This window comes from Haliaeetus albicilla, chromosome 21, assembly GCF_947461875.1.
Source record: "Haliaeetus albicilla chromosome 21, bHalAlb1.1, whole genome shotgun sequence".
Taxonomy (NCBI): Eukaryota; Metazoa; Chordata; class Aves; order Accipitriformes; family Accipitridae; genus Haliaeetus; species Haliaeetus albicilla.
In genome coordinates this window covers 17,793,679-17,805,640 of record NC_091503.1, presented here as the reverse complement: position 1 = coordinate 17,805,640, position 11,962 = coordinate 17,793,679, and the positions used below count along the sequence as shown (strand labels likewise).

The following is an 11,962-nucleotide window of genomic DNA, read 5'->3' as shown; positions in this document are numbered from 1 at the left end:
CTCTCGTTCCTCTTTCTCCCTCTTGTCGTCGCTGCCCTCGCTCCCCCCTGTGTGATGGATCAGGGGACGGCAGGGCTACCAGGCCTTAGCCGAGGCAGCGTTCTTACATCTGTGCCACCCCAGCGTGGTTCACATCCCACATGACTTCGGCTCTTGCCCTCTGTGGACCTTGTAGCCATACGTAGCCGGCCTTTCCCACTTAAGAGGAATCTGAGGAAATGATACCTTCCAGGAATCGTGAGATAAGTGTGAGGTAATCTTGATTCTCTTATGGACTTTGCCTTTAGCACCAGAATAAAGTTATAACTTTCCTTTGCCGTGTAACAGACACTGGTTAGTGTTTCTAAAACTACTGAAAATGTGTGTTTAAATCCACTGCTACAGAGGCCTAATTTGCCATGGCGATGTCACCATTGCAGCAAGATGTCAGAGAAGGCTAATCCAGTTCTCCTTTGTGATTCTTTTATGGATTATTTAAAAATCTCCCCTTGTTAGTGAAGCTAAAAATTCTTGGTTTTCCTGCTCGTTTCTGCATGCCTGATGCCTCCTGCTTTTAAGATACCTGTAAACCAAAATTACCTGCACATGCAGTCCCTCATTCACATCCTTAAGTTTGCTGTCACTTCACCAAGTCGAACCGGAGTTCTCTCTTTCCTTTCCTAGCCTTCTCTCCCAACATTCCTGGCCCTGTTTAATACTCTGCCTGACCCACTCAGCATGCCTTTTACAAGTATCATTTAATTTGAAACATGTTTTCTGTTATTTCTCAATAACTTTGTACACTGCTATGTCTCCCCATCTTTAAATGTCACTCTAATTCTAGCCTAAGGAGCTGTTACACATACTTAAGCAAGGTTTCTTCTGTATTGCAAACAAACAGCAAACCAGTAACAGTTACTGCGATATTAACTTTTGAAAAATATTTGAGCTCCTTCCTAGCTACACTGTTTGGTTTCTCTGATTTTTTACTTACCATCTACAGTTAGAGTAAGTTGTCTGGGTATGGGACCACCACTTTCTCTTTCCTGTAAAATAGCTGTCACATTTTAGGGCTATTAAAATATTTCATATACATCATCCTATGGTTTCAAACTGGTTTACTAATAGTAGTTGATTAATTTACACCACATCCCCAAGCATCGCAGAACCACCCAGCATTTGTAACTGAAGAAAGAATTATCTTGGAATTAAGTAATTTCGGACTGGATACAGATCATGGATATACATGGATATGTATATACATGGAGCATATATACATGATATCATTCAAGGCAATATACTAGGAAATAAAGATGAAAACAGCAGTTAGATTTCTCATATTACACTGCACAGGTAGAGGGCCTTTTAATCAATGTGTGTTCAGTTTGGAAAACCTTAAATTTATTTATTTAAGTGTCCCTTTCTCTAGAACATAAAGGAAGTGTGCCTTTCTCTAGCTTATCCACCATCCTAGTCACCTTGTTGCAGAAGACCATCAGGGCAGTCAGGCATGATTTCCCATTCATAAATGTTATGTTGACTACTCACATTCACCTTCTTGACCTTCATGTGTTTGGAGACAATTTCCAGGAGGATTTTCTCCCGGACCTTTCCAGTGACTGCAGTGAGGCTCACTGGCCTGTAGTTCTCCAGATCTTCCTTCTTGCCCTTCTTGAAGATAGGAGAGATGCTTGGCCTTGTCCAGTCTTCAGGAACCTCTCCCAGTCACCACTGTGTTTCAAAGATAATTGAGAGTGGCCTCGCAGTGACATCAGCCAGCTCCCTCAGCACCTGCGGATGCAACCTCTCAGGTCCTGTGGACTTACACATTTCCAGTTTGTTTAAGTGCTCCCTAACCTGGTCCTCCTCCACTGAGGGTAAAACTTCCTTGCTCCAGGCTCCCTCTGGTCTTGGTGGCCTAAGACTGCTGAAGGCCAGTATGGATGAACTACTGAAATTGTCCTCAGGACAGACAACCACCAAGTAAAAAAGACTTTCTAGCATAATGGCTGAAACACTTAAATACTAGGTAGAAGTTTAAACCCCACAAACGTAGACAAGGGGTAACTGTGGGTGTTACACTCTAATCGAGCCATGAGATAAAAGGAGAAACACTTCCTCCTCCAACGATTTGGTGAATACAATCTTTGCTATCCTGTTTTTCCTAATAAATGAAACAAAGCCTTTTATTTGGGCCACTTGGAACATGTTGTGTCAATTGAAACGTACAGACAGATTTCCATCTGAATGAAAAAAACCAAACATAATATTATATGTATTTTATCTAAGACTTTTCTTCACACCAGAGTCAAATTATACAAACACACACACATCCATCCTGCAAGCTATCATTTCATGTGCTAATGTGCCAGAAATCTGTACCAATACTAACGATAATGCGTTTGGGGTAAGTGAGCTACAATGCGGGTATTGTTATTTTTCAAAAGCCTGTGAAAAAAGGATTAGTGTTGGACAGATGAGGTTTTCTAATCACTGGAGTTCAGGAATAAGGTTGATTATACAAATCTAAGCTTGTTCTGTCCAGTTCCTTATGTGTATATGTGCAATATGGAGTTACAGAATTGAATATAGCTCATCCATTCCCTGAAGAGGATGGAAAAAACTCACTGATGATGTCATTATGGACTTTTATCCATTATCTTACAACACTTGCTCACGGCATACTATCAATATTCTTCATTTAATATTTTTTCCTACGGTGCTCAGCACTGATCAAACTTCTCACATCTTCTCTCTGAGTGTGTATGACCGCATATGCACTGAGATACGTTTTGGGGGTGGAGGAAAAAGGATGGTCAGGCATCATCAAGCAACAAAGGGGCTGCAGCACAAGACTGGTGAGCAGGCATTTAGAGGGCCTCTGCCAAACAGTGCAGCAGACCGCGGGTGGGCTCAAAGTGGCAGCATTTGACATGCTTCCACAGAGCAGCAAGGCCACGCGATGCTGCGAATAAGAGAGCTAAAGGCTAGTGGCAGGAAAGAGGGATGCAGATGCTGAGGGCACAAGCCTTAGTTTTCAGGGTGTGAGAGCCAATGCATCTAGACTAACCAGTTGTTTCACAGCAGTCGGTTAACTCATGTTTGTGTTTGCGTAGCAAGAGAAGGTGAGGGATGTTGTTATTCCTTGTTCACCAGGGAGAGGACTGAGGCTGAAATATACATTTGAAGTACCAAATGATTTTGGATGTGCCCCTTTTTGCCTCCTTTTCAGCTGGTATATGGGGAAAATCTCATCTTTCCCTTGCATTTAATTTATTTGTAGCACAGCTTTCCCTGATGTCAGGTGCAGCTGTAACTGCTCAGTACTTTGACAAACCTACACTCAGTTACCTTGAAGCAGACAGCAGAAGAAAGAATAAAATCATTGACTAGCTGCAGAAAACAGATACTTAAATGATCTCCCATAATCACATAGAAATGATGTTATATAAGGAGTGTATTCTAGTCCTGAAAAGGAATTTCAGCCACTATAACAAGATTATCTTTTCTCCTTTTCCAGACCCTGGCATCATTCATGGCATCCTGTTTCTTTATTATCATCTGCACCATGCATTGATGAAGCAGGAGTCTTGCTGAAGGCTATTATTGTAAATAAGGCTTATTAAAATGAATATGCACAAGAAGAGCAAGTTACAGTAATCCAGGCAGTTTTTGTTCCATGGTGTCCTAATTTTTTAATCCTTTTCTTGGCACATGCAATATCTTTGAAGGTAACTGGCAATCATACCAACTACTGGAGCCAAAACAATGTATAGGAGCTTGGCTGCCTGTCACTTGTACCCCAGAAACTAGCCATGTAGTGATAGTTCATGCAGAAGGTGCAAAGTGTAGCCCTTTCTTCTATTCAGAATATACTTGGTGGCCTTCGCCCTGCTACCTTTCTTTTGGCATTAATACATTTCTGTTTCCCAGGGCAGGAGTACAGAGAACACCTTCCTTCCACCCCTTTCCCTCTGTGTTACACTGTTATACATCACACTCTGAGCTCTTTGGTGTAGGTCTCAAAACAGCAAGACCATGATCCCAAACTGAGACCTCCACATGCTATCCTAACACTAAATACTAGCGGGTAAGATCATTCAGGTCCATCCACAATTCACAGCAAGTTAATGCCACCAGGCTCCTCGCAGGAGACATGCAGACAGTGAGGGAGAGCGCATCTAACTATGGTCTTTTAGAGCAACTCGGCTTCAGTTTTTGGTTCGGAGCCATCAATCTTTTCCCAGTTCTTGGCTGACTTAAATGAACAATACAGACTATTTATACAAAGACGATAAGCATAAGAGGGATGAGAAAATTCTATTTATGTAAACTTATAGAATACCAAACTACATAACTAAACTGTATCTGTGACTGCAGCCAAGGACTTTTTCTGGACACGTTGCAATTACTTTCCAGCTTTAGCAAAGTCTTTAAGAGTAAATACCGGCAGTATTACTTTGTTCCGAAAGAGGGTGCTAAAACATAATATATATTACAAAAACTGCAACGCTGCACAATTGCTCAGTTCAATATTTCCTCCCAGCATAAGTTTTTTGTGGCTTGGGTTTTATTTTGCGTGCTTGCAGCTGGCAATTTAATACAAGTTTTAGCTTTAGCTGCACAGACATATTTTACCAGCTATAGTTTCAAAACACGAAAAGCATAGAAAAAATGAAATTATAAGAAGAACTAACCATACCAGAGAAAAACAAGAGGACAAACTTTCAAATCTGTTTTGATAAATTACAAAGTCTTTTTGCTTTAGCCTGATTACTCAGATTTGATTCAACACAGTTTTATTACTGACAGTTCTTAAGCACTCACTGAGGGCTACCAAAAATTCTGTCACATTGACCTCATAACTCCCCACTAGCAGAACCGGGATCTTTAGGTACATAACCATTTTCCTGTGCCAATAAAACTAATAAAAGAACAGATAACAGAAGAAAGATAACCTCTTTCATATGAGGTAGCTGCTCAGGGAAAGAAGAGATTTTGCCAGTGAGTTGGACAGATGCTACTGGCAGGACAATTTTGTGAAACAGGCAGGTCCTGAGTTTAAATTCCGAGTTTTGGAGGGGATCGTGATCAAGAGCAGTGATTGGTAATGGGAGACATGTCTGATTTCATTTTTTTTCCGCAAACTAAAACTTTATCCTATTGACTGAAACTTAGCAGGAGCTGAGAGTTGCCAGTGGTTGCCTGATCAGAGGTACCTTGTCCACCCTGTTTCCTGCTGCGCTGCAAACCCAGTGGGACCTGGCGGCTCTGAAGTCATTGCAACTCAAAGGTGTTTTTCCTAAGATGCAGAGATATTCAAAACCTGACGGGACACAGCCCTGGGCAACTGGCTGTAGGTGGCCCTGCTTGAGCAGGTGGGTTGAACCAGATGACTTCCAGAGGTCCCTGCCGACCTCAACCAGTCTGTGATTGTGTAAGTTAGGTGGTTTGTGAGGAGGTCCAACCTACACCAACCCCTACACCAGCAGGACTCAAGCTAACACCCTGTGGTATTTCACTGTGAGCAGTAGTTGTTGTATAACAGCATTGCCCCAGAATGAGGTGCTGTTTTAATTGTCTCCACTTCCTCTCCTTGTTTCCAGAGAATTTCCACTGGAACTAGGCAATTCCACTTGCCCACATGTTGACTTATTTTTCTGCCTTTCCTCTCAGCACAACATGCTGTTCAACAACCACTCAGAGGTAACATGCATGGCAGAGGTCTGCTGTGCTCAGTGCCTGGGATCCAGCTAAATGCATGGCATTGCCCTCCATACAAAACAGATGAATCCAAATCCTGCCACAGCCCTTAAATCTCCAAATTCAGGTCATTAGATAGGTGTTAAAAATATCCGTAATACTATTACAGCTTCTTTTAGATGCCACCAGAATCCTATTTGCTTCCTATGTGTGTCTTCATTGGAGACATTATTGTTTTGATAAAAAATAAAGTTGTTACTATAGAAGGAAACTACATTAATTAGTATTAATATAACGTGTCAGGTACAAGGAACTCGAGAAATCAGAAATGGTACATCTTTACCAAACTTGAACATAGGTTTCCTTTCTGTTTTAGACAGAGAAAAACAAGAATAAAGAAAAAAATCTTCTGTATTACCATGTTCTTAGGTCTGGATTTGGCTTGACACACTAACTCCAGCCTGTTTGGACTATAAAGAAATTGGAATAAAAATTGTAAGGCTGAAGCATTCCAACACACTGAGTCACTACCATGTTTCTCTGTCAGTCAGCTTCCAAACTGCTCCTTGCTCTACAGCACCTAAAGAGTAATCTCTTGGACAAAGAGGACAATTTTCTGCTTAGGGAAAAATTTCTCTGGAGACAGAAGGGAAATCAAGAAGTATTTCTCTTCAATATTTCAAGATGGTCTGTAGTAACACAGAAAGAATTAAATGAATAAGCTATCAGATTAATTAGAGGAAAGGCTGGCAGGTCAACCTCAGGAATTACAGCAGTTCAGTGTAGACTAACACGCTGGAATTTGGAAGCTCAAGCAAGCAAGTCTGCGTCTATAAAAGTGGGCTAAAAGTTACATGAGGACACGGTTTCACGTGAAGTTTCTGGCAGTATCATTTCTGGGCAGGCAGCCCTGGGATGATAGCCATTCTCACAGCCTTTGGTGTATCTCTGCGTCTAGGTCCAAGAGAAAGTAAGGGGTGAAGTAGTATATGGACTGAGAGCCTACCAGGAAGGAAGGCTTGAGGTTTAGAACATCAGCGCTACATTTTGGACAAATATAGCCCGTCTATACATCAAGTACACTTTGGTTTGTGAAGATGTTTCCTGTCCTGCACCACACGTGGTCCCCTTAGCTTATTTCCACCACTTGTGGCTCTGAAAGCGGGAAAGACTGTTCTCTGAGCTCTGGTCAACAAAAGTGTGAACAGCCAGAATTGAAAGGGCAGCAATGGGAGCACATGTATGAACCTGTCATTTTTGACAAGTTTTCATTTAGCAAATAAAATAAAAATGAAGACTTTTAATATTTTAAGAAAGATTATTTTGATTTCGCGTGCCAAAGACTGCTTTATAAAAACAGGCGGAAAGCAGCAGGACATTTTCAATAAGCTTTGGTAGTTTAAATAAATGTTTTATGGGAGGTATAAGGCTTTAGAACTAAAGTTTTTGTTCTAAGCTTTGAAGGCACGAAATTTTATGCTTGTTCCACCAAGCACAAAGCCCCTCCTCTTCCCTGACCTTTTTCTGTTTTATACCAGTGGCAGGGTTGTGACGGGGTCGCCAGCTCCTGCTCTGTGCGACTTTCACCTCTTCCCTAGCCAGCCTAAACAAACATCTGCTTATCAATTCCTCCCTATCAGACAGATCTCCGGGGAGCTGGGTGGCAGGGCGACGTTGCTCTTCCTTTGGCACCGCGCGTGGAGGATTCGGGTCTTCGGCTCAGAGAAACTTCAGCCGCCAACACGAGTGCTGGCCTAGAGGCCGAACCCTCTGTTAGCCCCGTCGGGATGGCAGCAGCCGGCCGGTGCCCCCGCCTGCCCCCGAGCCGCCCTGCCAGCGCAGCCCCCTCCGCATCGACTCTTCCCGGCGGTGTTCTCGAAGCCCGACGGCCGCTCTCCGCAGGGACGCCCTATTACACCCGCGGAGCCCAGCGCACCTCGCCCGGGGAGCGGGGAGCGGGGATCCGGGGTCCGTCCCTCCCGCCCGGTGGCCGCGGCGGGGGCGGGGAGGAGGCGGCGCCTTATAGGGCGGTGTCGGCGGGCAGGGCCGGCAGAGCCGAGCCGAGCCGAGCCGGGCCGCCCCTACCCTGGACAGCGCCCGCCGCCGCCATGGTGAGTGTCCCCCGGCCCGGCCGCGGACCCTTGCCCGCCTCTCCCCCCCCCCTTGCCGGGGCTGGCTGCCGACGAGCCGCCGCTGCCCTTCTGGCCTCCCTGCTCCCCCCCCCAGCTCCTCTGGGGCCGGCTGCAAGCGGGGCCCCGCTGCCCTCCCTGGCACTGCTCCCCCCCCCCGATCCTAAAGGGCGGATTCGGGGTGTGCTTTTTTCGGGGGGGGGCATACCCTCAGCTACCCCCCCCCCCCCGGCGCTGTCCCCGCGGGGAGCCGAGAGCCGTGCGGGGACACTCAAAGGGGGGACGGGGCTGGCGGGCAGGGGGGAGTAAGTGATGCGCAGCCCCCCCTGCACGCAGCTCCCCGGGCGGCATGCGGGACCATGCGTTCCCCGCCCCCAGCCCCTCTGCCCTTCCCCGCTGCGGGCGGGTGCGTTTTGCTCCGTTTCGAGGTGCGTTTCTGCGTGTTACATAAACAGATTATTCCCGGCGGTGTGTTAATAGAAGCTCTCGTGTTAGTCACACCATCTGTAGCGGAACACTTTCTGTTTTTCCACGTAACAAATGAACAATAGAGTTTTAGATTCCAGGTTTGCGTTTAAGAGAGTTGAAGTGGAACAATGCGGTCACCTATTTAGCGAGCAGGACCATTTCCCCACAGCGCATCGTGTCTTTGCAGTCATAGTAACTCCCCCAAAGGAGCTCATCCTGTTTATAAACAGTAATGCATTAAGTGCAACACCTTACAAAATAGGACAGCATCATACAGGTATTCTGCAGCCTTAAAGTCTGAGGTACAGTGGGCCAGAGAGACTTGTCCAAGCTTGCCATATCAAAAGCTTGAGATGTGATTAACAACAGAACCTAGTTTTTCTTTTGTATGGTTTAACATCAAAAATACTTTTTTCCAAATGTCTTTGCATCATATGTAGTAAATTCTGCCTTCCTTGCATAAAAATGAATTTGGAATTCCCCACCAGCGATTCAGACATGAATAATATTCAGATAGTCTTTCCATGAATTAACATGAGTCCTGTATCCATCTGCTGTCAGTCTGAATCTGTTTCTTCCTATTCAGTCTATTTGCAAACAACTCAGACTTAGGATGATAGATATGAAAACATATATTGAAAATAACATTGAAGACGACCAGAAATGTTGCAGTAGTTTATGCTGTCTAGGAGCCCCAGAATGACCTTCCACTACATTATTGAATTCCTATTTCTTACCATGTAGGGTGGAACACATACACAAAATATACAATTAAATTACCATGACTGCACAAAGCCAAAGTTAATACCAGCCATTGGTAATGTCTTCCTTATTGATATAGTGAAGGCAGTTACAAAGACACCCGGTGTTGCAGAAGGTAACGTGCATTATTCATCAGTAACTGGTACACCTAACATCCAGGTGCTCAGAAGTGCTGAGTCAACTGGAAAGGAAGTTAAAATAGCCTGAACCAGTTAAAATATTTCATTTTGACTCCTTCCAGGACTGAGATGAAGTCAGTTATACTGGTGCAAATCAGGGAAAAATTTGTTGGTAACATAGGCATTGGCAACTTTGTACTAATGGAAATGATAGCTGAGACCTACCCTTAACCTGTTATTTCTGGTGTTTACAGCCGTTTCATTAACCTGGAAATTATTCTTGAAAGAGCTGGCAGCAGTATCCAGAAATCACAATTCAGAGCTACACATGGGTTTCTATTAGCATGTTTTCCTCTTCTGTATCTCCAATAACCTTAGTGTTGAAAAGCTTCTGAGATTTCCCAAGCCCTGTTACTCATACATACAGGCATTCTGGGGGGACAATGACCAATTTGGGAAAATCCTTAAGGTGGTATAAAGGCTGAAGGTTGCTTTGGCTCTAAAAGTTTGAAAGAGTGTCCTTGGAGTATTAGCGACTGAATCTAAACCCTGAACTTTTGATTAAAACTGTTGCAATGATGGTAATGCAGGGTTAAAAGTTACAGCACATCGATGTCTAGATGGACCTGGAGCTCGCGGGTGGGGGGACACACAGACACAGGAGGATAATACCGAAGGTATCAGGAGCAAATGAATGACAAACATAGATTTTTGGCCCAAGTAGTGGGAACAGTATTTTACCGGTCCCTTCTCTAGTGGCATAGAAATAAGCAGATATATGTCGCTAGTGTCTCTTCAACTCAGCTAAGAGAGTTTCTTCAGCATCCTGGGTGTTCAATCACTAATATTTGTAGAAGTAGTAGAAGGAAACTTTTTTTTTTTTAAACTTCATTTTGCTGAAGTGGCAAACCACGGCCTTCATCAGGCTTTAAGTGTTTCCTCAGCATCCTCACCATATGAGGGCAACCACAGTGGGACGGTTCTTCTGTTTATGTAGTTCACTGCAGCTCTACTTACTTCAGTGAATCTAGGTCAAATCACACTGGCTCAGGATTTGGCTGCACCCTTGAACTTTAAACCGATTATAAATTTTGATTTGTCAGTGTATTTTCCATGGGGCCAAATCCCACTTTTACGGAGTAAGAGAGTGTATAACCTTGCACAGTGCACAGCAACTAATACTTACAAAGAGGCTAGCTAACACTAAGGTAAGCATAAACATGAGGACAGTGCGAAGCTCTATTTAGTAAGTTCAAGTATCTGTACCTCTACGATAATCCAGCTGCAGAGGGGTTATATAGACAGGAGCTAGAATATTTTTAAAATTCCCTAAGAGACTTTGATAACTGGCATAATCTGACATCAATGAAGAAAGACACCTAACTCTTCTGAGCATTCATAAGCATCGTGGCCGCCATATCAGTGTATGATGCTCGATGCAGGCATACATTGATTGCAGGACATAGAGAAAGGACCCTAGACAGCAACAAATCTTTCCTCTTTGTTGGCAGTAGCCAAAATAAAACCCTGCTTCATTGTCCATTAGTATTTGTTAATTGCCCTGAGCCCCTCCTGAAGAAGAGTACTGCAAAGACAACGTTCCAGCCCCTGAACATTGACACACAAACTGGAAGAGGACATTTTCTGCAGACAGAGATCAATCCAGCACAAATCCACAACTGACATAGGAGCCAGTGCCACAGCACCCACTGCCAACAAGATCTCTCCAGCTCCATCAGAGTGAAAAGGTAGCAGACTTCAGCAGCCCTGCCATCCAGAACCACGACAGCAAACCAGGGTTGTGCCAGCTGATACAGCATTAATAAGCTATGAGAAAACATGCTCGGAAACTGCATGTAGAACAGACAAAGGGACATAAGTACTTGCACAGAAACTCAAGAAGACGTGCTGACGCCTTTTGCACATGATGGGATTGATTAAAACCAACCTCCAGGACCTGAAGTAAGAGTCCAGTGTTTCATTTGCCTAGTTAGTTATAGATACCTGCTTATCAAAACCTGCACGCTGGCCTTGGTGTTGATCCCTTTCATGTCTAGGAAGATCCTTTGATTCTTTAAGGCTGATCATTGTATCTTCATTACAAGCAGTCTGACCTGTGAAAAGAAACAGACTCCTGTTGTTCATGAGGCACTTGATTTTACATTCATTTAGTTTAATAGCATCTTTTGATTTTATTAAAGAAAAAAGTTGATCAGATGCAAACAGTTTAAAATTGAACCACTGACTCAAAAGTTGGGAAAAAACCTGCAATAGTATTTTCTTTAGGTATTAGTAAGCTCCAGTTTAATGTAAATATAAAGGGCTGGTTTATTCCCCGATCTAAGCCAGCTTCAAGAGTAAACCAACAGAATCACATCAGGTAGGATTTTTTCCTGATGCTCTCATGCCATGCTATATAAGAGTTTTGTTAAATCACTGCCTGTAAAACTGATTTAGAAGCTGGGGCATTGATAGGCCTCATACAAATTGAGTCTGAAGTCCCTATTCAATCATAAAGTAGTATGTCACAAGTGCAGCCTGGCTTGTAATTGAAGAAGGTAAAGGAGAAGGGAGGGAAGTTAGGAGGATGAAACTAAGCGTACCACTGGTTGTTCAGAGCCAGAAAGCTGCTGGGATGAGTCTGCCTTGTGAGGCAATGGTGGAAGGGCACGAGGATCGCCCAGCTGCAACACAGAAGAAACACCTTGTGAGACTGGGGCCTGCAGCTCTGCTGCATTATAAATGCCACGCTTCAGACTTCAAGTGTATCAAATTTATCAGCCACTTTGTAAGTGCCTGGCA

At 43.9% G+C, this 11,962-nt stretch overlaps 1 protein-coding gene across 2 annotated transcripts in view; it reads left to right on the top strand.

Annotated features, from left to right (window-relative positions):
* The first annotated feature begins 7,720 nt into the window (after positions 1–7,720).
* Positions 7,721–11,962, top strand: part of ELOVL2 (ELOVL fatty acid elongase 2) — a 56,302-nt gene continuing 52,060 nt past the window's right edge. The window contains exon 1 of one of the 2 annotated variants that reach the window (XM_069809086.1): positions 7,721–7,793. In XM_069809086.1, the coding sequence (XP_069665187.1) occupies positions 7,791–7,793 (3 nt within the window). In that variant the 5' untranslated portion in view covers positions 7,721–7,790. Of the gene's footprint in view, positions 7,800–11,962 lie in introns of both variants that reach the window. The other variant, XM_069809085.1, reaches the window with a different exon arrangement.